The following is a 25,716-nucleotide window of genomic DNA, read 5'->3' as shown; positions in this document are numbered from 1 at the left end:
ATCTCATGCTCCCTGAACCCTGAACTCTTTCACAATTCCAGCCCCATGAATCCTGACATTGTTATCTTGGAAAATGCCCGGGCCATCAGAGAAGTAGTAGTCAGGGGCCATCAGGATTTTATATTAAGACTGATATGGGTGACTCTTGGACTACAGTTTAATGGTTTAACTGAGTTTGTAGGCCACCAAACAGGGGACAAAATGTCCAACAGACCAGTAACATAAATACTGTTACAAATGAAAGCACAATCTGTCACTGATAGTGAGATTAAAATCAGAGGATGAGCAGGGCAATCAGCAGCATAATCAAGGTTCATCATGCACACAGAGGAAAAGAGCTGTTCATCAAAGCGTGCTGCCTTTAAAAAGCTCTTCAAAAACCCTCCTAAAGCAAGAACACAGATAAAGATCAAGTAAACTCCTGTTTCCCTCAAACCAGAACTAGGGAAATCTCTACATCCAACGGTGCTCACAAAAGTCAAATATTATTGAATATTATTAATACATTTCTTTTTAAAATAACTATTAGGTAAAATATATTTTAATATCTTTGATCGCCTATTTTTTGAACTATAACTTGTATTATATAAGCTAAATGCCTTATTTAAAATGTATTGGACTTTTTTATTATTGTGGCTTCGATTAAATTTGCTACTAAAAAAAGACTTATGTGAACTAGATTCCAGCTGTTTAGAAAGTGGTGGTGGGCTTATACTAAATAGGACCTTTCATTTAGAATAAGAATTTGCTGCCCCTCAGTGGACAATATACAGTCATATGCTTGCAGAAATGGCTTCTTTCCCATCACTCTCTCATACAGCTTCTCCTTGTGCAAAGTGCACTGTATTGTTGACCGATGCACAGTGACACCATCTGCAGCAAGATGATGCTGCAGCTCTTTGGAGGTGGTCTGTGGATTGTCCTTGACTGTTCTCACCATTCTTCTTCTCTGCCTTTCTGATATTTTTCTTGGCCTGCCACTTCTGGGCTTAACCAGAACTGTCCCTGTGGTCTTCCATTTCCTTACTATGTTCCTCACAGTGGAAACTGACAGGTTAAATCTCTGAGACAACTTTTTGTATCCTTCCCCTGAACAACTATGTTGAACAATCTTTGTTTTTAGATCATTTGAGAGTTGTTTTGATGAGCCCATGATGCCACTCTTCAGAGTAGATTCAAATACGAGAACAACTTGCAATTGGCCACCTTAAATACCTTTTCTCATGATTGGATACACCTGGCTATGAAGTTCAAAGCTCAATGAGGTTATTAAACCAATTTTGTGCTTCAGTAAGTCAGTAAAAAGTAGTTAGGAGTATTCAAATCAATAAAATGATAAGGGTGCCCATACTTTTGCACCGGTCAAATTTTGGTTTAATGCATATTGCACATTTTCTGTTAGTGCAATAAACCTCATTTCAACCCTTAAATATTACTGTCTCCATCAGTTATTAGATATATCAAACTGAAAAGACTGTTGCAAACACCCAAATATTTAGAACTAAAAATGATTAAGATTAATAGGAGTGCCCAAACTTTTTCATATGACTGTATATTCCCTTAAAAACAAAAAAAAAAAAAACTTATTTTTCACCAAAAATGTCAAATTACTTAAAAGGCTAAAGTCTTAAGCTTTAGTAAAATTGTCAAACTTTTTTGCTTCCACCAAAACGGTAATAAACAAGACAAAATACATAAAAAAATCATAGAGAACCCATTATAAAAGATTACAAGACACTTTGTCGGTACTAAGAAACACATTAAAATTAGAATGCATTTTTGCTTTATTTAGATTTTTTTTTTACTTTATTTCTACCTGCAACTGAAAAATATTGCTTTTTGAATTAGACCCCAGCTTCTTTAGAAGATGCTGGTGGGATTTTACTGACCGTGACGCTTCATAAGAATGGGGATTTGCTGCCTTCTAGTGGACAAATGTGTATGATCCATGCTCTAATAAAAAGAACAGTGCATGTGTGCATTATGATGCATCACACTGCTGAACAGCTGACTCTTAGGGTGTGCAATAAAATATATTGCAAATAAACCTACATATCATCATGATACAAAATTCAACATATAGTCTTATGCAAAAGTTTGTGAACTTTAGGGTACTGGAGTACTCTCCAGTTGAGATGTTCACTTCCACTGGCCAAACTTCTTCCCAAGACTGCATAGACCTCTGAAGCCAGTGTGAAACCTATTACATGAACCAGCTATGATATAAAGCCCAATAAAGTTACATTATTGTTATTAATAAAACCTACAAATGGGAGACTGACATTTATGAGAAGCAGCCAAATCAATATGAAATACATTTATTTAAATCAATGGAGAAAAAAAAAAGAAATCAAGAAATAAGATTAAGACAAAAAATTATTAAAATAAAACCAAAAGCTGGCCAGAGACACCGAGCATCACCATGAACTTCACAACCATGGAGAGAATCATAAAGGAGAAGGAAATAAAATTAAATAAAATAAGTTTGTAATGATTTCTTTACTTCGTATGTCATTTGGTTCTAGACAGTGCAGTATAATGAACTGATTATTGATTATTTGTTATTAGATGGAGAAGTCAACGCCATGGTACAGGTCTGATTTCATTCTTCTCCGAGACAGGCACAAAACGGATTATTTACGGTTATTTTAACCATCCTTATTCAAGCATCCGAAGGCTACAACAAAATACAGAAGACCAAGAAATTAATGAAAATGTACTAAAATTTAATCAATCATTCATAAAAGTTGGAAAATTATTACCACTTTGAGTGACAGAACACATGAAGAAATATTAGACTTGGTTTTAGTACAATTAATTTTTTTCAGCATGAGAGACACAGAAACCCATGTGTGTTATTCGTCCCCATCTCTCAAATAAAAGAACCATTTTTTCCAAAGCTTCCCTATGCAAAAAATGGAATTAGAATATATTATGCGAAATATGAAAGCTTTGAGACTTCAAATATAAAACAAAGGTCACTCAGGCAAAAAACGTTATCTGAGGAGCTGGTCCTGATGAAGGGGGGAAGAAGCAGAGGGGGTGGAGACTCGTATGGACCCAGATTTATTTCTGAAGTGCAGGTTAGAGTCATGGAGAGACATGGTCATGAGGAAAGGGCGGGGTTAGGGGGAGGGCTGAAATATTAACATGATTGGCTTTTGGGTTTTTTTTTTATTATTTGTTATAGATTTTTAATAAATGTGCCCATGCTTGTTGAAGGTATTAATGAACAGTACATTACAATGCTTCACTACCCCCAAACCAAAACGCCATATTCCTGTTACTATAGTCCTTTAAAAAAAATGGCATCTGCAAAAACCTGTAAGCGCTCGATACGAATCCTTTCTGTAGAGGAGAGAGGAGGAAACAGGAGGGTAACGAGGATAAAAAGGAGGTGGGAGGAGAAAAGTTGGGATAGTCTGGGAAGGAAAAGCAGAAATGGAGAGCTGGAAGAAGTCAGACTTCTCTCTCCCTTGTTCACTCCGTCAGTAAACTAAGGAACAGGCCTTAGTCCTTGTTTCTGCCTTTGCCGACACTGAGTCCAATAACTGTTGAATGGGGCTGGAATGCTGGCCAGTAGGGCAACAGGTCTTCATTTCAGCATTCTAGAAGAAAAAAAAAAACAAAATTAACAGAAATACACATTCAATTTTCATGCATGAGCCACATCTAGCCTGTGGCAAAACCTAGTCTTGCTTGCAAAATTATTCTGGTATTCTAAGGGCATTTTTACACCAGCACTATTTGGTCTGGTTAAACATACTCTGGTTTATTTGTACCCTTAGTGCAGTTCAATTGAGCAGGTGTGAAAACAGTAATCACACTTTGGTTTAGATCAAAACAACCTCATTAATTTTAGAGCGGTTCGCTTGTTGTGAGACTGTGATCTCGTCTCAATATGACCCAGCTATTAAATATAGTCCTTTTATTTAAGCTACACTGCAGATATATTAGCCAAAAAACACTAATTACCACAGCTATAAACAAATGCTGTCTCTGCCTGATGCCGTTTACACATGTGGTGTGGGCTGCTTTCATTACTTGCAAGCACATAATGAACGACTCTGTTCATTATGTGCACAGAGGAAATGATTAAGCTTCCTGTGTTAAATCAGCTTTGGAACACAGAATCTTCTCGCTATATATATATATATTTTTTTTATTATCATTTTATTTCAGATTTTTCCCCATTTTCTCCCAATTTGGATATCCAATTGTCCCACCCCTTTGTGCGTCCCCATAACCGGTGACGCACGTGACCCTTGGAGGATGCAGACGAGCACACGCCTCCTCCGACACGTGTGAAGTCAATCACCCCTTTTTTCGAGCTGCTGCGGATGAATCATTGCCTGAGCAGCATCACACCGCGCTCGGAGGAAAGCACAGCGTCTAGGTTCCGATTCATCCGCTCACAGACGCCCCGTGCCGCCCAGCGCCACCTTAAGTGTGATGGGGAGAGAGCGCCATCTACCCACCCCAGAGGGAGCAGAGCCAATTTTGCTCCCTCTGAGCACCGGCAGCTGATGGCAAAGCTGCATGAGCGGGGGTTCGAACCGGCGACTTCCCGCTCATAGTGGCAGCGCATTAGACCGCTGGACCACTCGGCGCCCCCTTCTCGCTATATTAACTATCTTGCTCCTGCGCCAGACAGCTCTGACCAATCAGTGGATACAATGTGCAATGTGCTCGTGTGGTTTATTGGTGCACATTTTGGTGCGTTTTTTTTTTTATGTGTGTGTGAAACCAAACCAAACTCTTCAACTGATCCAGACCACAGAAACCAACTACAGGTGTGCTTATATGTTCTAGAGCAGCAGTCAAGCTATAAATATATTTGTCATCAGTGCATTCGGTGTGATAATTACCTGGCTCAGAGCTGCTGCTGGGGTGCGTGTGTGCGCGTGGTTTTAGAGAAGTGTGCAGTTAGACCTCTTCTTGGCTTTCTTTTTTTCCACCGGTGTTTTTCTATTTATCTGTCTGACCAAGTCATAGAAGATCTAAGAGAGAAAGACACAAATACAGCTTTAAACAGTACCGAGAGCTGGCTATAGCTTTACAGTAGCAAATTAAGCCTAATTTTGTGCCAGGTTTTTAATGTGTTAGGCTGTGTTCAGACTGCAGGTAAAGATGTGTTGAGGTGGTTGTCTACACTGTTATCTGCAAGTGATCAGATCAGATGTCACATCACCTTCTTAAATGGTAAAAAAAATTATTTCATGTGGTTTCTAGCTGTAGAGTAGGGGTGTGCCATATCATATCGTACACGATAATATCACCAACATTTTTGAATATCGTGAACGATATTATACCCTGAAATATCGTGCCATAACACTCACCCCTAATTATCACATCAGTATATTACTTTTTCTGTTCTCATTTCCTATTAAATATCTACTAGAGACAGATTATATTTGTCCAGTATCACTTATTTTACTTTAATCCTGGGTATATGGAGATATTTGGTGTGCATTATTATTATTAGTATCATGACATTCGGGATCATTGACTTCTGTTACAAATCTGCTAAAATTCTTGTAATTTTTATATATCTCATTTAGGGGTGTGCTGTATCGTATCGTATACAATAATAAAATGTAAGTTTTGTTTTGTTGCAGTAGTATACTTTTTATTTTTCGCCACATATCGCCAAGAGTATCGTTATCGCGATAATACCATGAAATATCGTGATATTATTTTAGGGCCATATCGCCCACCCCTACTGTAGAGAATATCAAAAATCAATCTGGCTACAATTTATTTATGCCAATCATTGGGATTTGGGATGGCAGTATGAACACAGCCTTGTTAATCACTGAAACGACTCTTAAACGGATAACAAGTGCTCACTCACCTCGTTGACATTGATCTTTGATTTGGCAGAGGATTCTAGAAAGGCACAGTTATTCCACTGGCGAGCAAGATTCTGCCCCTGCTCCTTCCCTACCACCCTCTCGTCCTCCAGATCACACTTATTCCCCACCAGAATCATTGGCACCTACAAAACAAGCACAGACTTATGGCCTTTTTATTCACAAACAGGAGTTAAGAACAAAATGCTAAATTCAGACTGTCATATGGATAGACAGGGTTCTATGGAAAAAAAAAAAATATATATATATATATATATAAATGAATATATAATTTATATAAATAAAATATAAATACAAATACCTGAAGACAATTAAGGAACACATATGGAATTACATAGTAAGCATAAAAAAAAGTGTTCGTTTTCCACCAACCCCTGACTAAAACCCAACTGACATGGGCGATTTGGGACAAGTTGGAAAATGTGTACCCAAACATACCATTAGTAGGAAGATCAAGTTTAGAATTGGTGTTAAAAGGGATACTCACATCCTCTGTGTCTTTAACCCGTAAGATCTGTTCTCTCAGGTCCTGCAGGTCGTTAAACGTGGACTGTGCTGTAATGGAGTAGACCAGAGCAAAGCCCTGCCCATTCTTCATATACAGGTCCCTCATCGCCGTGAACTGCTCCTAAAGCACACACAGACACAAAACACCACAAAGATTTAAGATATGAATCAAATTCTAGCCGAGAATGAATGTATAATGAAAGTAATGAATGCACACACATGCAAGCAAACATAAAAGCAAACATGAAGTTATTGGCACTATGCCTATAGTCAGGGGGAAAAGAGTATAAAATCTCCAAGTATTGAGCTGTGGAGCAGTGAAACTGTGTTCTCTGGAATGATGAAGCTCCATCCAATAATTTTGGGATGAGTTTGGGGATGATAGGGGTAGGACAAAATATCAATACTGCCATATATTGTACTGTTTTCGTTTGTTATACATTATCAATGCATGGTGTCAAAACTGGACCGATAAATCCATAATTTGTGATATTTTCTTATTTAGGAGTTTTTATCCTCTTTAGTAACACAGATGCTGTGAAATATCAGAGAATTATCTTGCGATATACTGAGGTGGGGTGACGATCATCCGTCATCTGCACCTCACTAAAGATATTAGACATATATTGCTGATTAAAATCAAATCCTTACAGAAATGCTACAAAATCTAGTTAAAAGCCTTAGATCAGACAATGTAGAGACAGCTACTCCAACAAAAGCAGAATGTTTTTTACATTTTTTAATACCCACAAATAAGTGCATATAATATTAAAATAATGGTGAAATTGGTAGTGTTTACTTACTGTGCCTGCTGTGTCGAGGATTTCTAGCATGCATTGTTGCCCGTCAACTTCTACTTGCTAGAGAGAGAGAAAGAGAGATAAGAGACAAGAAATAGAGAGAGGGAGATAAGAGAGAAAAGGAGAGATGGGAGAGTGATTAATTGATCCCAAAAAAGAATTTCATTCACTCTGGCAAAGTTACAAATAAAAGAAGTGTTTATTTACCTTTCTATATGAGTCTTCTATTGTGGGGTCATACTTTTCCACAAATATACCCTGAACAAACTGGACTGTCTGGAGAGACAAAAAGAGATGATCATAATTATGCACTAGATCTAAGTCACAGGAAGGATGTGATCAATTTCAAAATTCAGATGTGCAGGAACTATTCAAATGTGTGAAGATAGCAAATCTTGCAGTTCATATACAGTATGTGTTAATGCTCCTCCAGTTTGAATCAGAGAGCATGTTTAATGGTATGATTTAGTGCAGCAGTCCTTAAACTGGCCCAAAAAGCCTCAGTAAAATAGTCAACATTTTTGTAACCCAACATAAGCTGCATGCAAGAGTGTACTTGATAACAGGAATTTAAAATTCTAAATAACATTGCCTAACAAGACATTGACAGGCGCTCTCTCCCCATATCACTCCCATTGTGATGCTGGCCAGCACAGGCATAACAGGCGTAATATAGCATAACAATTCAATTAAACACTTTTAAATAAATTAGCAATTAACTTTTAGTTAAGGTTAATAAGTCACTGGAATTTGGATATAAAATTTACAATGGAAAATTTACAATGGAAGTTAACAGAGATGCAGTTTCCAGTCTTATTTGCAGTCAATGGTCTCATGCAGCAGCTCCTACAGAATTGGTTTGAAAAACCAATGATTTAAATTAATGCTTTTAATTAGTTCTTACCAGTGCAGATTTTCCTACACCTCCTGAGCCTAAGACCACAAGCTTATATTCACGCATGCTGGGGTGTCTGTGTGGTCGCCTCTACAGCCTGTTAACAACAGAAAAACAGAAGAATAATGTCAATTTATTTATACTACTGCCATTTTCACACATACACTTTGATAACATTTTACTTGGATGGTCAATTTGATGGCCTCACTGATGCTCAACTGACATTCAACTAACATTCAACTGCATATCCATTAAATGCAACTGAACTGAAAGATGAAAGTAAATGATTTTCTATTAAATGTAACCCTACAGCCAACTCCCAAACTCTAATCTGGTTTTATGGTTAGATTTAAATTTGAGGTTAAGGTTAGGGTTAGATTTTAGGGTTGATTAATGGTTAAGGTTAGGTGTAGGGTTAGATTTTAGGGTTGATTAACGGTTACGGTTAAGGTTAGGTGGTTAGATTTTAAGGTTGATTAATGGTTAAGGTTAGGGTTAGATTTTAGGTTTGATTAAGGGTTAAGGTTAGGGTTAGGTGTAGGGTTAGATTTTAGGGTTGATTAAGGGTTAAGGTTAGGGTTAGATTTTAGGGTTGGATAAGGTTAGGGTTAGGTGTAGGGTTAGATTTTAGGGTTGGATAAGGTTAGGGTTAGGTGTATGATTAGATTTTAGGGTTGATTAATGGTTAAAGTTAGGGTCAGGTTTTATTTTAAATAACTTGCATTCAACATAGGATTGAGTTCCATTTAAGACATTTAGTTGAAGGTTAGTTGAGCATCAACACGGCCATAAAATGGACCATCCAAGTAAAGTGTTACCTACACTTTTAATCAAATCACTTATTTCAGCGAAGCTTGATCAGTAGAAATCAATCAATCGGCAGGAACAGAGCATTCACCAGAGTGTGAAACCCCAATCTTAATATTCAAATGTAGGTCTAAGGGGTTTGACTGTGTAGAAAAATGAGCAGACCAGATTTTAGGGCAGAGGTAAATATAGCAGAATTTAAGGTTTCAGTCAGGGCTGTGGTTGTCACTGAGGTTATGAATTCTGTTTCAACTTCAGCTCCAGCTCTCGCTCTCTCTACTGCTGGCTTTCTTTCTCTGCAGAGCTGTCAAACAAACCTGCAGGTTCTGGCAAAGCTTTAGATGAAGGTTCATTTGCTTGGCTGCAACTTAAGCTTCTTTACTGTACATTTTCTCTCATAATCCCAGAAATTCACCACCACACATGTTTCTCAACAGTCAGGTTTCCATTAAAACATCATGTGCAATTACAACATTGACAGAAAAAACAAAAGGCCACATTTCCATCCACTGCAGTTATATTGTGAATGAACCTGCGGTAATATATTAACAATGAGGGCTAAAAACCTCATGCCACCTGATGAAGTCCTCCAAACATCTGGGAGTGCAAACATACCAGACGGTTCTAAGAAAGAAGTGCAGAGCCATTTATTTTAGATCAAATTTAGATTCTGCATTTCTACTGGTTCCACCTTGTTATAGTATACAAATCTTGCAATAACATGGAGCTGCTTTTAAAATTTTCGCATTTCAATATCCACAAAAACTTAATAGATGGAAACTCTCTAATGACAAAACAGCACATCAGTTTATCAGCAACATGTAGTTCTCTTCCCTTTACTGCTCCAGGCTACACACAGGTTACATATGCCTGGGTTAGGCTTGAATTAGTACTCCTCCAACACACTCCACCAATTTTTTGGCTTTTACAGTAGATTCCCAAGCAACATGATAACACAAAAAAAAACAGAGGAAAGAAGTGATAAACATACAACCACTCTCTCGCTTACTCTCCCTCTGCCTGCCTCGCTCTCACTCACCCGCACTCCTCCATCTCCCTCAGAGAGAGCCATATAAGGACAGTTCACTCTCTCTGGCTCTCTTGCACCCTCAAATCATTCCACAGCAGCCCTCACGTTCCAGTACATCCACACTCTCTCTTAATGAAGGTAAGGGACAGTGACTAAAGCAACTAACTAAAAGCTGGACGGCAAGAAGTATACAGTGGTGCTTAAAAGTTAGTGAACTCAATAGAATTTTCTATACTTCTGCATAAATTTGACCTAAAACATCAGCAGATTTTTACACAAGCCTTAAAAGAAGATCCCAGTTAACCTAGGTGAACAAATGTCCCAAAAGCACTAAATAAATTTGAGGTAACCTAGTTAAACCAATGAGACTAAAATATTATACTTGGTTATTTATTTAAAAAAAAAAAAAAAAAGATAAAATATTACATATGTAATGGGGGTGCTGGCTGGAGGCATTCAGGGAAATCTGGATCTTCCACCTTGCAATTAGCTCATACAATAACTCTGCATTTACTGGAGTAAAGACCGAGTTATAATTCTGTGTAGCCTTACATACACCTCCCCAGCAATGTCCACTATATTGCATCTATAAAACCAAATATATATATTGCCATCTACAAACATTAGTGAAGTACCCATTACTTCACTAATGTTTGTAGATGGCAATATATATATTTGGGGGCACTTTGAGGAACTCTAGCATCCTACCAAGATAGGATGGAGCACCTGTGCAACAAGTCCAATCATGAAATTTTACTACTCACTACTAAATATTCCACAGCCAACTGTCAGTGATATCATAACACAGTGGAAGAGACTCGAAACGACAGCGACTTTGTGCTCTGACAGCGTAAAATAACAGCAGGGCCAGAGGATGCTGAAGAGCATAGTGCACAGAGTTCACCAACTTTCTGCAGAATCACTACACCAATCACTACACACCTCCAAACTTCATGTAGCTTCAGAGTTTATCACTACACACCTCCAAACTTCATGTAGCTTCAGAGATCATCACTACACACCTCCAAACTTCATGTAGCTTCAGATTAGTTCATCACTACACACCTCCAAACTTCATGTAGCTTCAGATTAGTTCATCACTACACACCTCCAAACTTCATGTAGCTTCAGATTAGTTCATCACTACACACCTCCAAACTCCATGTAGCTTCAGATTAGATCAAGAACAGTAGAGTGCAAAAAAAGAGACTCATGGAATGTAGAGTTTCCATGGCCGAGCGGCTTCATCCAAGCCTCACATCACCAAACACAATGCAAGACAGCACAGGATACTTTTGGCAATATAGTGTAATTAGGGGACGTGGACAGCAGCAGCTGTGATTGGTCCCCTGAGCCTCATGTTCCCACCCACACATTCCCGCCTATGTTGATTAAACTGCTGAGCAACCCATAGTCGTGGACATATAAACGCAGACGTATAATCACGCACAGCAGCGAGTAGACACTGAACACTACTCTTCTTGTGTACTGCTTGGCAGCACCAACAACTCTCACTGTCTCTCACACAAACAAACCTCATTAGCATTGCTAATACACGCCCAACAGAGGAGGGCAGTGAGAGAATGGCACGAAGTAAGCATTGTTCTGTTTCACCCACAAACAAACAAACAAGCACTATATTAGCACAAATCTGGGTCAGATATGCAGACTATCTCTGTACATATAGAAGAGCTGATTGAGGTCAAACTACAGTAATGTAAAAACTGCTCATGGGGATTTTAACAAAGTATTAGATTTGTTTCCAAAATGGTCTATCCTAAGAGTTTTTCTGCAAATAGTAATAAAATTGGTGTGATGATTCTTAGCTTGGTTCCATTTTCACCTCCAATACCAGTATATATACACATGCATACAAGCATATATACATGGTTATCTTACCACCAATTTTATTACCAATCTAAATATGCCACTGCAAGTCTAGTTGAGACACAAAGCAGAATATGACATGATAAATATCCTGTGGAGTATAACAAGCAGTAAAACGAGTAATAAGCCAACAAATCAATTACATTGGTTTTTATTTACTAGGGATGCACCGAATATATTTGGCAACCAAAAATATTTGGAGCCGAAAACGGGGCAAAATTTATTTTTCTCAGGGTTTGAATAAAGAAAGTGAAAATATAGAATAATTTATACTTAAGTCTCATTACAGTGGCTGTTCTCAGCAGCTGCATCACTCTACTGAAGTCCAAGATACAAAACGGAGGGAAAAAGATCGAGTTAGCCTAAAGCTTAAGAAACAGACACTAAATTAATCCCCACTAATTATTACAGCATCAAGTACCACACCGCACTGGGTCCACCCACAGTTCCACTCCATGCTTCCTCAGCAGCCAATGCTAAGAGGCTAAGTGCTAACAGGCTAACTAGCAGCTCTGTGTGGATGTATACTAGCAGCTGTTCTCTATTAAAGGCAGCTGTTGAGATAAGCCTGCGTCTGACGGCGAGCAGTAACGCACTGTTCGGTAAACTCACGTTCACTGATAAAAGGCTGAAGCTGCTGCAAACGACTTTGTTACACTGCTTTATCTCCGTCTCACAGATGCACACATACAGTTTAAATGCTTACATACTCAACACTGCTTCAGACTAAACTGGCAGGAGAGTAAAGGATGACTTTCATTGTGTGCATGAACAATATCAGAGACCTTTTATGTGGTTATGCTTCTTAAGTAAACTATCACAATCAAGTGACTTCTTATATGATGTATGAATATACTTTATTCCACATATTAATGAATACTTGACTATAAAATAATAAAAATAAATAAATAAATTCACTTAAATATCTAGTCATGGATTTATCTGCACCACAATTCTGACCTGACAGATCCACACAAAAACTGCAACAAACTGTAAAAATTAATGTAAAAATTAATGTCAGTAACCACCATGTTAATATCATGCCCAAACATCTACTGAATCATGGTCCGGATTGTTTGCACTTTTTTTGTTTTTTGATTGTTTGTACTGTCATACCAATAACAAGAAGTTGGCCCAGTCTATCATTACCAATTAAACAACAGAAGAAGAAAAATATCTGGTGTCGTGCCAAAATCGGTCTCCTCTTGGCGTGCAGGTGAGTCACAGCAGTAAGGGTACAACATATAATGCTGGGGATCCTGTATCTACTGTTACTGTAGATTAACCCTCATTTTTAAACAGAAATAAAAGGAATATGAGGGGTATCTGTTACACTTATTCTACTTTGGGATGCACTTGCACTCAAAGGGATTCGCATTCTAGCAGGGAGGCAGAATGCCACAGTGAAATGGTATTTCACAACAGATCCTGTACTCTATGGTTTTAAATCATATATAATTATAAAGAATTGATATTAGATCCTTTCAGCCACTCAGACTCTATTGTGATCACCTGTTCAAACTCCTGTCTCCTGACAACACCCTGCACAACAGCCTGAGTGTGCACCGAAACTCAAACGTCCTGCCCAAACACACACACATACACACACACACACACAGCAAATGACAACTCCCTACTTCAGCTGTTCAGAGTCTGCATAGAGAGTGTTTCCACTGAAACAAGAAAAGAGTAGAGGCAATCAACACTGATCAACTTAATTCTTAAAACCTTTAACATCTTAACTAGTGTTAATATTATTCAAATTAATCAACAATATTCTGTACTTTTCCTTGCATTTTTTTTGTGAAGTGTATCACATTATTTCAGGGCATAATGATACTTTTGGCGATATGATAAAACACTCAATTTAAAAGAGATATATTTTAAGAATTCACTTCTGCAACAAAATGATAATAAAATATAATTACTGCATATGATATGGCAGACCCCTAGCTTAGATATTTAAAAAAATACAAGAATCTTAATCAGATTTGTGATTCAGAATGTCATGATGTTTCATGAAATAAATGATACAGAACAGATATAATTTGTCTCTAGTAGATACATAATGAAATGAAGACCAATATGAATTTTTCTTTTGTTAAAAACACCAAAAAAGTAGTACCCTGATGTGATTAGGGATGGGTGATATGGCTCGATATTTCAGGGTATAATATCGTTCACGATATTCAAAAATGTTGGCGATATTATTGCGTACAATACTATATTTCTACAGTAAATATTTGTAAATTGCATAATCTCAGAGAAGTTTGGATGATTTTTTTATTAAAGATTTTTATTAACATATTATACCCCTTTTTACACAAGTTCGGGAAGTTATTTGCACAAAATGACTCTCACATAAAGAGATCTCATCAGCTCTATCCTTGCCAGTTTCAGTCCCTTTCAGAATGAGCCGTTTAAGAGCTTGGTCACTTTTATGCAATTAAGTTGTTGCTCTCCACGCCACAGCTATGCTGAGAGTTTACCACACATTATTGTTAGCTTGTGCTAAATGGTTCATGCTTAACTGTGATAGAAACACAAACCTCAGTATTTAAAATTACATTTCCCTTATCTGCTGACTTGTCACAGACCCATCTTGACCTGCTAAAGATCCCTCACTCAGACAAAGTCTGCTGGCTAATTCAGAAGTGTACTGTTTGAGGTTTTTGACCAAATTGACATTTCTTCAACTGATCTACTGACGAGTGAGGTTTCCTTATTCTAACGTCACAATAAGGGACCCATTCAAATGGCTCATAGCATATGATTCCAGACACTAAATTCTTTCAACATTTTTTTTGCCCTTGGAGTATATACAGGGTCAGTTGAAACCCAAGTGGAAATACAAAAGCACACAAAAAGGGCGTTTTGCATAATGTCTTCTTTAAATTATCTCAATCTGACAAATAACATTTACAGGGAGAGCGTTAGCATCTCACATCCTTCTCGGAGGAAATTAACCACAGTTACCACAGCACAGATCAACCAGCTCAAACATTAAAACTACTTCTACTGTTGAACACTACTTAAAGAGATAACAGGAAATTAAACAGGAAGGTGAGAAAACATGGCAAACTTATGCTTCACAAAATCAACAAGTAGAGGTGTGCCAAAAAATCGATTCACGTAAGAATCTTGATTCTCATTTACTACGATTCAGAATCGATTTAAAATGTCCCAAAATCGATTCTAAGGTCCAATCCAATTTCTTCCCTTGGCCCTATCCTTCACAGTACGTTCACACTGCAGTGGCAGGATGCGTTTTTCGCTCCGCGTCCCACTGCCCAAAGCGGCAAGTGGGAGGTGGAGAAAGCTTGTTCAAACAGAGATCTTCCAGACCCACACAGAGCGTAGGTGTATGAGAATCACCGGTAAGATGGCAGAACAAGCACTATATTACCTTAGATTAATGTGTAGTTTCAATGTTTTATTGCAGAATGCTTCATAACAAGCATAAAAACGATCGCTAGTAGTTCGTTTCAGTAACTGTTAGCTAGCTAACTAGCTAACTTTCCAGTTCCACCTTAAATAATGCAACAGGTGGCAGCGGGCTGCAGCATTTAAGGCGAAACAGAAAAATAAAATAAAAGCTAATCAGAGCTAATTTTAGCTCCCCATCACAGAGGAATTAAGGAATGGACAATATTAATTAATTTCTCCGCCTCCTGCTCCCTTTCTGAAGAAATACAACGGCCTAAAGTTAACTAGTTAATCAGCAGCTGCTCCTGAACTTTAGCGCTCCACTGCTATCATCACATCAGCCCAGCAGGGTCACCTACACACCACCGCTAGTAGCCTGGTAATAACGCAGTGTTATTTATTATTTATTTATTGTTCATTGACAAACGTCATTGTGATATCCCAGTGATTCCTCTGTCACTGAGGACCCACATTTCTGCACATTTTATTGTTTTTGTAACACATTACCTGCTCCAGGACCAGTGTATATTATGGAGGCTTTTTTTCAATAAGATTCATAATCCAGAAGCAAACATTTTTATAAATCAAATCGTTTTGAATCAAAAATCGATTTTGAATCGAATCGTGGCCCCCAAAATCGGAATCGAATCGAATCGTGAGATAGTAAAAGATTCCCACCCCTATCAACAAGTGTGTGTGTGTGAGAGAGTATTTATTCGTTAGGAGATTAAATCCATATTTCAGCATAAATAAAAATGTATATATCTTAGGAACTCAACAGTAGTGACGCCATGTTTACATTGCTAAACAAATCTGATAATATTTCAACAGGCTCTGTAAAAAAAGTACATTAAATTAAATTAATTAATACAAATTAATTGTTTCTGTTAATGTTTACAGCAATAATTTTACCATCTACAGCACAGGCCTGGCCCACACCCTCACATCACACCCCTTCATGGGCAGTATTACACATACAAATCTGTATGAGGCCACTGCAGACCTCTTACTACCTACATACACATTCCTGTATGGGTAACGACTGAAGAACCAGAACAAGAGATCACTGTTTCAGGCCTGCGTTCACTCCAAAAATTCACATTTCACACGAAAAGCCAGAAGACACAGCCTTCAGCTCAGACATAAAGATAAGTATACACTGCAGTCATCTGCTCTTTCTCTGCATGTCTGGAACTCCGTGACAAATCAAACAAATGATGCATACAAATTAGAATCAGGTGTTTTCAATAAATGGTATGACAGTCAGGTGTGAGTGGGTGGGGTCTATTTAATTTAAAGAAGAAGATGGGGCTATTAAAGTCTGATCTTCACAACAAGTTTGTGGAAGTGAATCTTGGCACTAGGGGTGGGCGATATGGCTCTAAAATAATATCATGATATTTCATGGTATTTTCACGATAACGATACTTTTGGCGATATGACAAAACACTGAATTAGAAAAATTATTTAGAATTTTATTATTGCATGCAATATGGCTAATTGAGAAAAGAAAAAAAGATTATCAGTTTTGTAACAGAAGTCAATACAGAATGTCATGATGCTAGTAATGCACTCCAAATATATCTCCATATATCCAGGATTAAAGTAAAATAAATGATACTGGGCAGATATAGTCTCTAGTAGATATATAATGGGAAATTAGAACAGTGTGATTTTTTCTTTTGCTAAAAACTATAAAAAGTAGTACTCTGATGTGATAATTAGGGGTGGGTGATATGGCACAATATTTCAGGGTATAATATCGTTCACGGTATTCAAACTTTTTGGCGATATTATCACGTACGATACGATATGGCACACCCCTACTTGGCACAAACAACAGAGATTTTGAGGCCCTTCTTCCACTGGGAATATTAATGGAACAATGCTTTGTGGACAGATAAGACCAAAGAAGATCTTTTTGGTCCAAATGAGATGATAGCACCCCTTGTCCGAACTCATCCATTCTTCTTGGGAGCATAGGTATTGGAACAGATTAACTTTACAGATAAGACTTTAATATTTAGTTGGAAATAGTTTGCTTGCAATAAGTGCATCAGGTCTGTGACTCGCTGACATCATTGAACTTTTGCATTCTTCCTTTGATATGCTTTTTCAGGCTTTCACCAAAGGCTCACCACAGACTTTCAGTTTTTACTTTGGTTAGTTTTAGGGAGTTACGCCCTTCAGTCTCCTCATTAGCAGGTGAAATGCATGGCCTATAGGGTTTAAACGTGGAAATTAACTAGGCTAGTGTAGAACCTCCTACTTCTTGCCCCTTATAAACTCCTACGCAGTTTTGACAGTGTGTTTTCGGTCATTATATTGGATCCATCTTTCTTTAAATTTACAAACAAGTAGGGGGGTTGGAAACAGTTGTCATTGGAAGTATCGTTTGGCCCCATTTTGCAGTATACCAACTCTAAACAAATCTCTTAAAAATTAATTTTGAAAGGAAAATAAAGGTTTTCTGACTTCTGTTGGGGTGTACACATTTATGCTGAGTGCTGTAAATACTATAGTCGCATGTTGTCAATTTTATTCAGAATTATTGAAAAGGGGTTCTCAAACTTCAAGCATTACTATAAATCGAGGATACAAAAACGGACATGACCAGAGAATCTGTTGAATGGTGAATCACAATTACCAAATGTGACAATGCAACAGGAAAATGAAAGTACTAGAATATTTGATCGAACTTAACCAATTCAAATCCAAGTTATATCTACATTAGAATGACAAATCTGGGTGTGTGAGACCACAGCAGATCTAAAAACAACATGCTTTGATCATCGCTGACGGAGGCATCACAACGTTCTGAGGCGTTTCCTTTGCTGCACTTTGTTTGTAGTCTAGCCTTGACTGCATTTTAAATTCCGCCGTGCTCAAGGATACAACTGGATCAAAGGTAACTTAAAAGATCCGCTCAACTCTCCATCTGTCCAGGGAATCATCTGTGACTAAAGCAGCAAAGGCCGGTTAATGCAAACTGAAATGAAGAAAACGACTGAAACTGGAGTTTTATCTTAAAAGGGAAGTAAAGAAATCACAGGGCCTGAAGTCAGCATTTTTCAGTTTTGGAGTTCTCCTACTCTTTCACCTTCTGTCTGTCTTATACACACACGTCTCACTCAGTCTCTAAACTCCCAGCCAACACACCCAAATGTTTCCAGATCCAGAATATTTTCCCCAAAACATCAATCAACTGGCCTGAAGGAAGCATGCACTGTCCTGGATTTAAACATAACCTTTTTCCATTACTAATCCAACTAATTTGTGCTCTGAGTAAGGGTGAGAATCACAGGATGTGTCACGGTACGATATCATGAGACGTTGCATACGAAAATAATGATAACACGATAGCATATATTTCAATAAAAAAAAAAATAATAATAATAATAATAATATTATTTGACACCATATATCGATATAAATGTTTTTCATACGAAAACAATACAACATATCGCAAAGTCAAAAGTTTGTCCTATTCCTACAACAATGCTGAATGGCAGCTTATAAACAAAACAAGAAAATTAATTACTGTTTATTAGGGCTGAGTAATATAAATATCTATCTATCTATCTATATATTTTTTATACACTGAAAAGTAATGAAAAATATGTACACATATAGACACTAGGCCTGGACAATAATTCGATATCGGTATTTATCGCGATAAGAAATGTTTCAATAACGGTGATATCATTTTTGTGGTATATCGATATGTATTATTTACAGAATCTGTCACGGACAGGGGTTTTACTGGCGTCAGCTCGCCGCACAGCTGAACACAATCAGCCTCCGTAGCTGGACTATCTCTGTGCGTGATGATGTAATCACATAGGCACGTAGCCAGATAGGCTAGGCTAGGCTAGATTTGGCTAGGCTAGGCTAGGCTCGGGTCCGCTACGCATCTAAAATGCCTCGCGCTGGAGCCAAACGGAGCCGGGACGAGCGGATCCAAGGCTAAGGTAGGCTCGGTTTGCATCTGAAATGTTCCGCGCTGGAGTGGAACGGAGCGGAACCAAGTCGAGCCTAGCCTAGCCTCGGGTCCGCTCGGTCCGCCCACGGGTCCGCTCGGTCAGCCTCTGGTCCGCTCGGTCCGCCCACGGGTCCGCTCGGTCCACCCACGGGTCCGCTCGGTCAGCGGTCAGTCGCGGGTCCTCTCGGTCAGCCGCGGGCCCTCTTGGCTCCCAGCACGGGACATTTTTGATGCAAAATGAATGCCCCTGCCGCTTCCACAAGTGATCAATTGAAGGAGGGAGGTCTAATTCAGTGGTGAGGATTTGGTTCAACTCTCGAAGGTCTGCTAAACTTCAGTTTGCTGCAAATTGTGCCGGAGAGTGGAGCAGGTTAGCAGCGGTAACGTTAAAACATCTAATCTGTTCAACCACCTCAATCAGTTCCACTACATACAATATTTTCCTTATACTGGCTGAAGCACTTTTATAGCGTATGTTGTAAGTTATTTAAGTTATTTAAAGTTTATGAATCCTTTAGGTTTGTTTATTTGACGGGGATATCATGTTCCTTTTATGTTTATAAAGAGTTGTATTTTGGCTGAAGCACTTTTGTAGCTTATATTGTAACGAAGTTATTTATAGTTGATAAAGCCTATAGGTTTGTTTATTTGATGGGAAAATCTTGTTGCTTTTATGTGTATAAAGGCTTCTTTTATTCTTTATCCTAGTTGAAACACTTTTGTTTTGATCTGTTAAATTTGTTTACAAAAGAATAAGAAGCTCTGCTTCTGTCCTAATTTAAAGTTATTTTTATTGGTAATAGTTATATAGGCTTATGTTTGACAGGGATGTCATGTTTTTATTTTGCTATATGCAAATAAAATTGAGCATTGATTTATCTTGACTATTTTTTATTTCTTAAGTATTATACTGTTTTCTTGAAAGGAGGTTTCAAAGACTTAAATAAAATTTTCAGACAGTAGTAGGTACATATTTCCATTGCAGGGATTCTTCGCAGTTTTCTGTGGCCTTCTAAGTATTTATATCGATATCGAAATTATATCGTATCGACCGAAATTAAGGAATATATCGTCATATGAATTTTGGCCATATCGTCCAGCACTAATAGACACGCTGTAAAATTACCATATGACAGAAATGTAAGTATCGAAAAATGTATTTATTAATAAGAAAAAGCAGTTTGTAAGTCCTGAGGGCCAACACTCAAAAGGGTATTATAATGTCTTATCTAAAGGTAATATTGTGCAAATACATGTTTATAAATCAATATATAAACCCTTTTACAATAGTCATAGAATATGATAATGACAATTACTTATATAAGCCTACATACACCTAAACATATATACAGACATGCCAAAAGAGAACCTAGTATCAACCCAAAACGTATACAAGTGCAGGTATTCCAGAATGTTTGGCTGTAGATGTACTTTGGTTTTTCTTTTACGTTTCTGGCTTTTCCATTCAGCTTAAAATGTACAAAAATATGGTGGACAGAAAACCAGCTTCGCATAGATCCGATAGATGCAGACCCCATCTTTCCACTTACAGGACCAAACAACAAACACCACAAAAGTCCTGAATGTTTAGATCTGTTGTAGTGGTACAAGGGGGACTCACTCAATACAAGGCAGGAGGTATTAATGTTATGGCTGACTGGTGTGTGTACTAGCAAGAAACCACCAGGGAAATATTTAAAGGTCATTCGCTGGCAATTTAGGATTATTGACAGGTAGGCTGATAAATGAAATCAATTCTGGCGATAATGAGGGGGTTAAATAGATTTTCACGTTTTAACTGAAGCATGCTGGAGCTAACATTAAAATATGACTAGAAATAGTTGAAAATACTTACTCAGTAATTTTAAATTGCCATTGTATTATTATTATTATTATTATTATTATATCAGTGGCAAAAAAATGCTATACAATACAATGCACAACACTTGGCATAACAACTTACTGAACTCTAACAAAACTAACACTACCTAAACCAATTCGCTAGTTGCATGAGACGACGCTGCCTGTTTCCGGTCTACGACTGGTAGGCGGAGTCATTTCCGCTTTTCAGCGCCGGTCAGCAGACAGTATGGCTTTCTACACGCGATCTCTCCAGGACTTACCAAAAATAACTATAAATGATGTACAGCGCCCAGGAGTAAGAGAGAATATATATAAATATTATTTTTTATCTATTTTTAAGTTATTCCCTGTGTCTAGACCCTCTGTAAGTTATAAATATGTATAATGTATACTGGCATCGGGATATATATATAGTTGTTTACTATTGTATATCCTAAGTTTCAAACAGTTCAGTGTGTGATTAACCCAGAACCCATTATTTATAATATATTATATATATATATTTTATATTTATATTTTGTATATATATATTTTATATTTATATTATATATATATATATATATATATATATATTATTATATATATATATTATTTATAAATAATTATGTATATATAGATATAGATAGAGAGAGAGATAGATAAGTTCTACCCTGTGTCTAGACCCTCTGTAAGTTATACTGGCATCGGGAGATATATAGTTGTTTACTATTGTATATCCTTAGTTTCAAACAGTTCAGTGTGTGATTAACCCAGAAGTTCTCTAAAATTGTTTGTTAATGTTTAATATGCATTTATATTACATTAGTATTCAAACCGTAAAATATTTGTGTTCCCTCATTATCCCAATAATATGTAAACAACGTTTGTTTTACCTGAATCAATTTTGTATTTTTTTTTTGTATTCAAAACTGGCTCTGGATTCTTATGGGTCAATTTATTTATTTTTATTGAATAAGCTTGTAAATATGCCTTAAACTTTTCATGTGACCAACAGTAATGAATTTTATAAAAGAAAAACTGGCCCATTGCCTTCGTTATTGGAAATAAAGGCATGAAATAGTATTGTTGTTGAATTTAATTTATTTTATTTTATTATTAAAATATAACAGTTTGGTATGTTTCCCAGTGTCTCCAAATTTTTATAGAGGATCCTTTAATTATAAAAATAACACAGTCAGTTTTTTTTGTTTTGTGTTTTTCGTTTCTCCTTAACTTTAAAAACACTCATGGTCGCTTTCACTCTGTACTCCTGCCGGCAGTTCTCCCCACAACAACTCCAACCGGAAACTAGTATACCTACCACTCACTACCCGGAAGTTAGGTGGCGCCATCTTGTGCACAGAGCCAATTAATATAAAGTACAGAGAGACTCCGCCCACATAGCTGACAGGATGTTCTTTAGTCCGCTCACTAAACTGCAGGGTGAAACCAAAACTAACCAGATAAAGCACTGTATATACAATGTAACGAAACACACAAACCATGATGAAAACACCTCAAGTTCACACGTGGGCTGAATGATGGTAATGGTAATAGATAGGTCAGCAGAAATTACTGAAGACATGTAAATATACTGAATGATGAAGATGATAAATGGTATTTTTTTTGACAGGCTAAGTTTATTACAATTATTTCTGGTACAATATATTATCCAAAAAAAAAAAAGGTAATTGTTACATGCCTAAAACCCAGTTCCATTAAGCCATGGATATGTAGTGAGTGACAGGGCTGTAAGGTTAGCCTGGTATCTGACGGATGTGAGTGAAGGGGAATTTGTGAATGAGCGGCCGTGTGTCAGGATCATCTGCTCGGCTGCTTGTGTAACCAGTAAACAGTGCGGAATGCCACTGCCAGCAGTTGCTAAGAGCCGGAGCGGGTTCCAGGTTTCATACTCCACCATCCAGATACAGTCCACCAAACACACATTCAGCTCTACACACAGCCAAACCAACGCCGAACACAGAACAGAACACTTCTGAAACTAGGTTCCCAGATTAAATTAGCATATTAAGTTAGAAAACTAATATCTAGGACCTGAAGTTGTTTCTACAATTTAACTAAAACTACATTATATTATCAGGCTGAAGTGACATTTCACACACTTAGAAATGCTGGTGTCAATACAGACAGATACAAATCACCCAACTCCAATCACTGTGTGCGCAGAGTTTATCCTGCTTTTGCTGGAATAACTGTCTCTACTGTGCAGGAAACAATTTCTACTAAATTTCGGAAAAAATAATTGTTGTGTGGATTTGATTGCATTCAGCATCAAAAGCATTAGTAAGGTCAGGATGTCATCAACCAACCTCATCCCAAACTCAACTCATCCTAGTACTGGATGGAGCTCCATTAATCCAGAGTACACAGTTCCACTGCTCCAGAGTTCAGTACTGGGGGCTTTAAACCCTTCTACTAACCCATGCCTGGTATTAGACCTGGTGTCAACAGGTTCTACGTCATAAAGCCAAAAGTTGGCATCAAAGCAAAAGGTGCTAGTTTGAAAAATCTTAAGTATAAAACATATTCTTGCTTGTTTACCAGTTTTTGTTTACTACACGCACTTGCATGCACTTTCATAGTTTTGATGTCTTTATTATTGAATTTAAAATTTAGAAAATATAAAAAAAATAAAGAAGAAACAAAGAATAATATTAAAACAAACATATATTTATATAAAATGTAGAAAAAATAAGATTATAGGAAGCATAATTCCACTATATGTATGTCTTATGTTAAGCATTGCCCAATGTTATTGCCAACAGGCTCACAGTAAATAAACAGCAAATAAACAGTAAATAATTGGTGACATTGCACATGTTGGCAAACCGATTATGCTAAACATGATGCATTTATCTATTGTAAAAAAAGAGCAATAGATCTCCTTAGATAAGAAAATATTAAATGAAATGGTGTGTGTCCAGACTTTTGACTGCTACTGTACGTGTAATGTTTACGATCATTTTAATAGACATCAGTGTCTGATTAATCTGTGTTAATGCCATCCTACTAAATTAGCTGAATAATCAATCAAGCTGTTTGGCATTGGCAGAAAGAATGTGGCAAATTGTTAATGAGTGCAATCCACATATTTAGCTCTGCTGCTCATCTCACAGATAATGCATATTCCTTACAAATGCGGCTCAATTTAAAAAGGGATGTTAACAGGCTTTCCAGTAGTATAATATTTATTGCCAAGAATCTTTGTTATGACAAAAAATCTACCATGAATAATCTAATAAACACAATTTTACCTTCTTACTTTTTGTGCTATGTTTAGTTTTGACCTGATTTTTAGAAAATATAGGTTAAAAAAGTTGTTTACATCAGGTACATCAGTATTTTAACCTTACAATATTTACAGTTAGGTACTCTTTATCACAATAAGTAAAAAAAAAAACATGAATGAGCTTCTCTTTGAACTTCTCTTTCCATTTTGAATTGAATTGAATTGGTATCAATGTTCAGAAATGGGTCTGGGCTCTGAGTTCTAAAAGAACGACTTTACTTATTTTACCTTCTACAGCTCTACTTAAACTTAAAACTGTAGCTAAAACTACTTAGTAGTAACAAAGTAGCTAACTACATTAGTCAGGTAGACTTATTAATTAACATTTAAAAAAATCCTTCAACATAAACCGCAACTTGATATTAAGCTAATTTTAAACCTAGTTAGCTAATCTTTATTTAGATAAACATCAGCTTTAGCTAATATATGTTAGCTTGTTAGCTACCTACCCAAAGCTAGCCAGTTAGCTTAGCCTAGCCAGCTAAATACACCCTAAGCTTAGCTAACTAGTTAGCTTCCAAACTCAACTTTTAACAAACTTAGTTGTATTTTATGTAAACTCCGTGACTGTTTGGAACATACAGAGTTAAACTTTAATAAATAATAACGCCAGAAAGCCTTTAAAAGAAAGTTGCAGCTTAAAATGTAGTTAAAGAATCTACCTAAGCTAAGCTAACTAGCTAATCTGGCGCCGCCATATCTCAACAGCTCCATCTCTTACAGTGAAGAATCCAGATCTAGAAAAGTAGCTTTAGTAGAAATCCACTCCGGGATTTTGTTCTACGCGCCCGGTCAGCGCCGCTGCAGCTCAGCGGCACATCGCAGTTTAGACGGTTGGAACGAAATCCCGGGGTGGATTTAAACTTTTTGACAGCTCAACCCAGTTCTGAGGTTTAGCTTAGCTCGCTAGCCCAAAATTACAGTGTTTCAATGCAAGACTATGGTAGGCTAGGCTAGCTAAGCTAGCTAGCCAGCTCCCTTCCTGTGTATTTCAGTGAATTTCAGACTATTTCAGTGCATTTCTCCAGCTTTTTAGATCAAAATCCACAATAGATTGTCCAATTCCGATCCATACTCGACTCTAAAAGCCTGTCCCTAGCCGGACTTCCCCCTAGCCTGGTCCTGTTCGCTGAGAGTGAGCTGGTGAAGTTGGCCGCGGTAGCTACTCACCGTGTCTCGTCCTCCCCGCCGCTCCTCCACTGGCGCTGAGAGCCGCTCCTGGCTCGCTGCTGCTGGGGCTGCTCCGGCTGCAGACGTCATTCTCCTGCTTCCCACCAGCGGCCTTAAAAGGGCAATGGCTCAGACACGCCGGGCCTCAGCTCCCCCACCCAGCACAGCACAGCGGAGGATGGGGCCA

General features: G+C 37.5%; 1 protein-coding gene across 1 annotated transcript; it reads right to left on the bottom strand.

The window, feature by feature from the left end:
• Window positions 1-2,302: 2,302 nt before the first annotated feature.
• Window positions 2,303-25,716, bottom strand: rap1aa (RAP1A, member of RAS oncogene family a). The gene is made up of 8 exons (XM_022670262.2): window positions 25,530-25,716; window positions 8,085-8,172; window positions 7,388-7,456; window positions 7,184-7,240; window positions 6,361-6,501; window positions 5,855-5,998; window positions 4,869-5,000; window positions 2,303-3,608 (listed from the first exon to the last, which is right to left on the bottom strand). The coding sequence occupies exons 2-7, from the start codon at window positions 8,139-8,141 to the stop codon at window positions 4,911-4,913; spliced, it is 558 nt and encodes a 185-aa protein (XP_022525983.1). The 5' UTR covers window positions 8,142-8,172; window positions 25,530-25,716; the 3' UTR covers window positions 2,303-3,608; window positions 4,869-4,910.

Source organism: Astyanax mexicanus, chromosome 12, assembly GCF_023375975.1.
Source record: "Astyanax mexicanus isolate ESR-SI-001 chromosome 12, AstMex3_surface, whole genome shotgun sequence".
Taxonomy (NCBI): Eukaryota; Metazoa; Chordata; class Actinopteri; order Characiformes; family Acestrorhamphidae; genus Astyanax; species Astyanax mexicanus.
The sequence above is the reverse complement of the archived record's forward strand: the minus strand, read 5'-3'. Positions and strand labels throughout refer to the sequence as shown.

Excerpts from the sequence above, each read along its gene's own strand:
- rap1aa (XM_022670262.2), bottom strand. The coding sequence starts at position 8,141 with ATGCGTGAATATAAGCTTGTGGTCTTAGGCTCAGGAGGTGTAGGAAAA. Across the intron at positions 7,457-8,084 it reads GTGTAGGAAAATCTGCACTG|ACAGTCCAGTTTGTTCAGGG; the intron begins GTAAGAACTAAT and ends TTGTCTCTCCAG. Across the intron at positions 5,999-6,360 it reads GGGTTAAAGACACAGAGGAT|GTGCCAATGATTCTGGTGGG; the intron begins GTGAGTATCCCT and ends CTTGTTTTGTAG.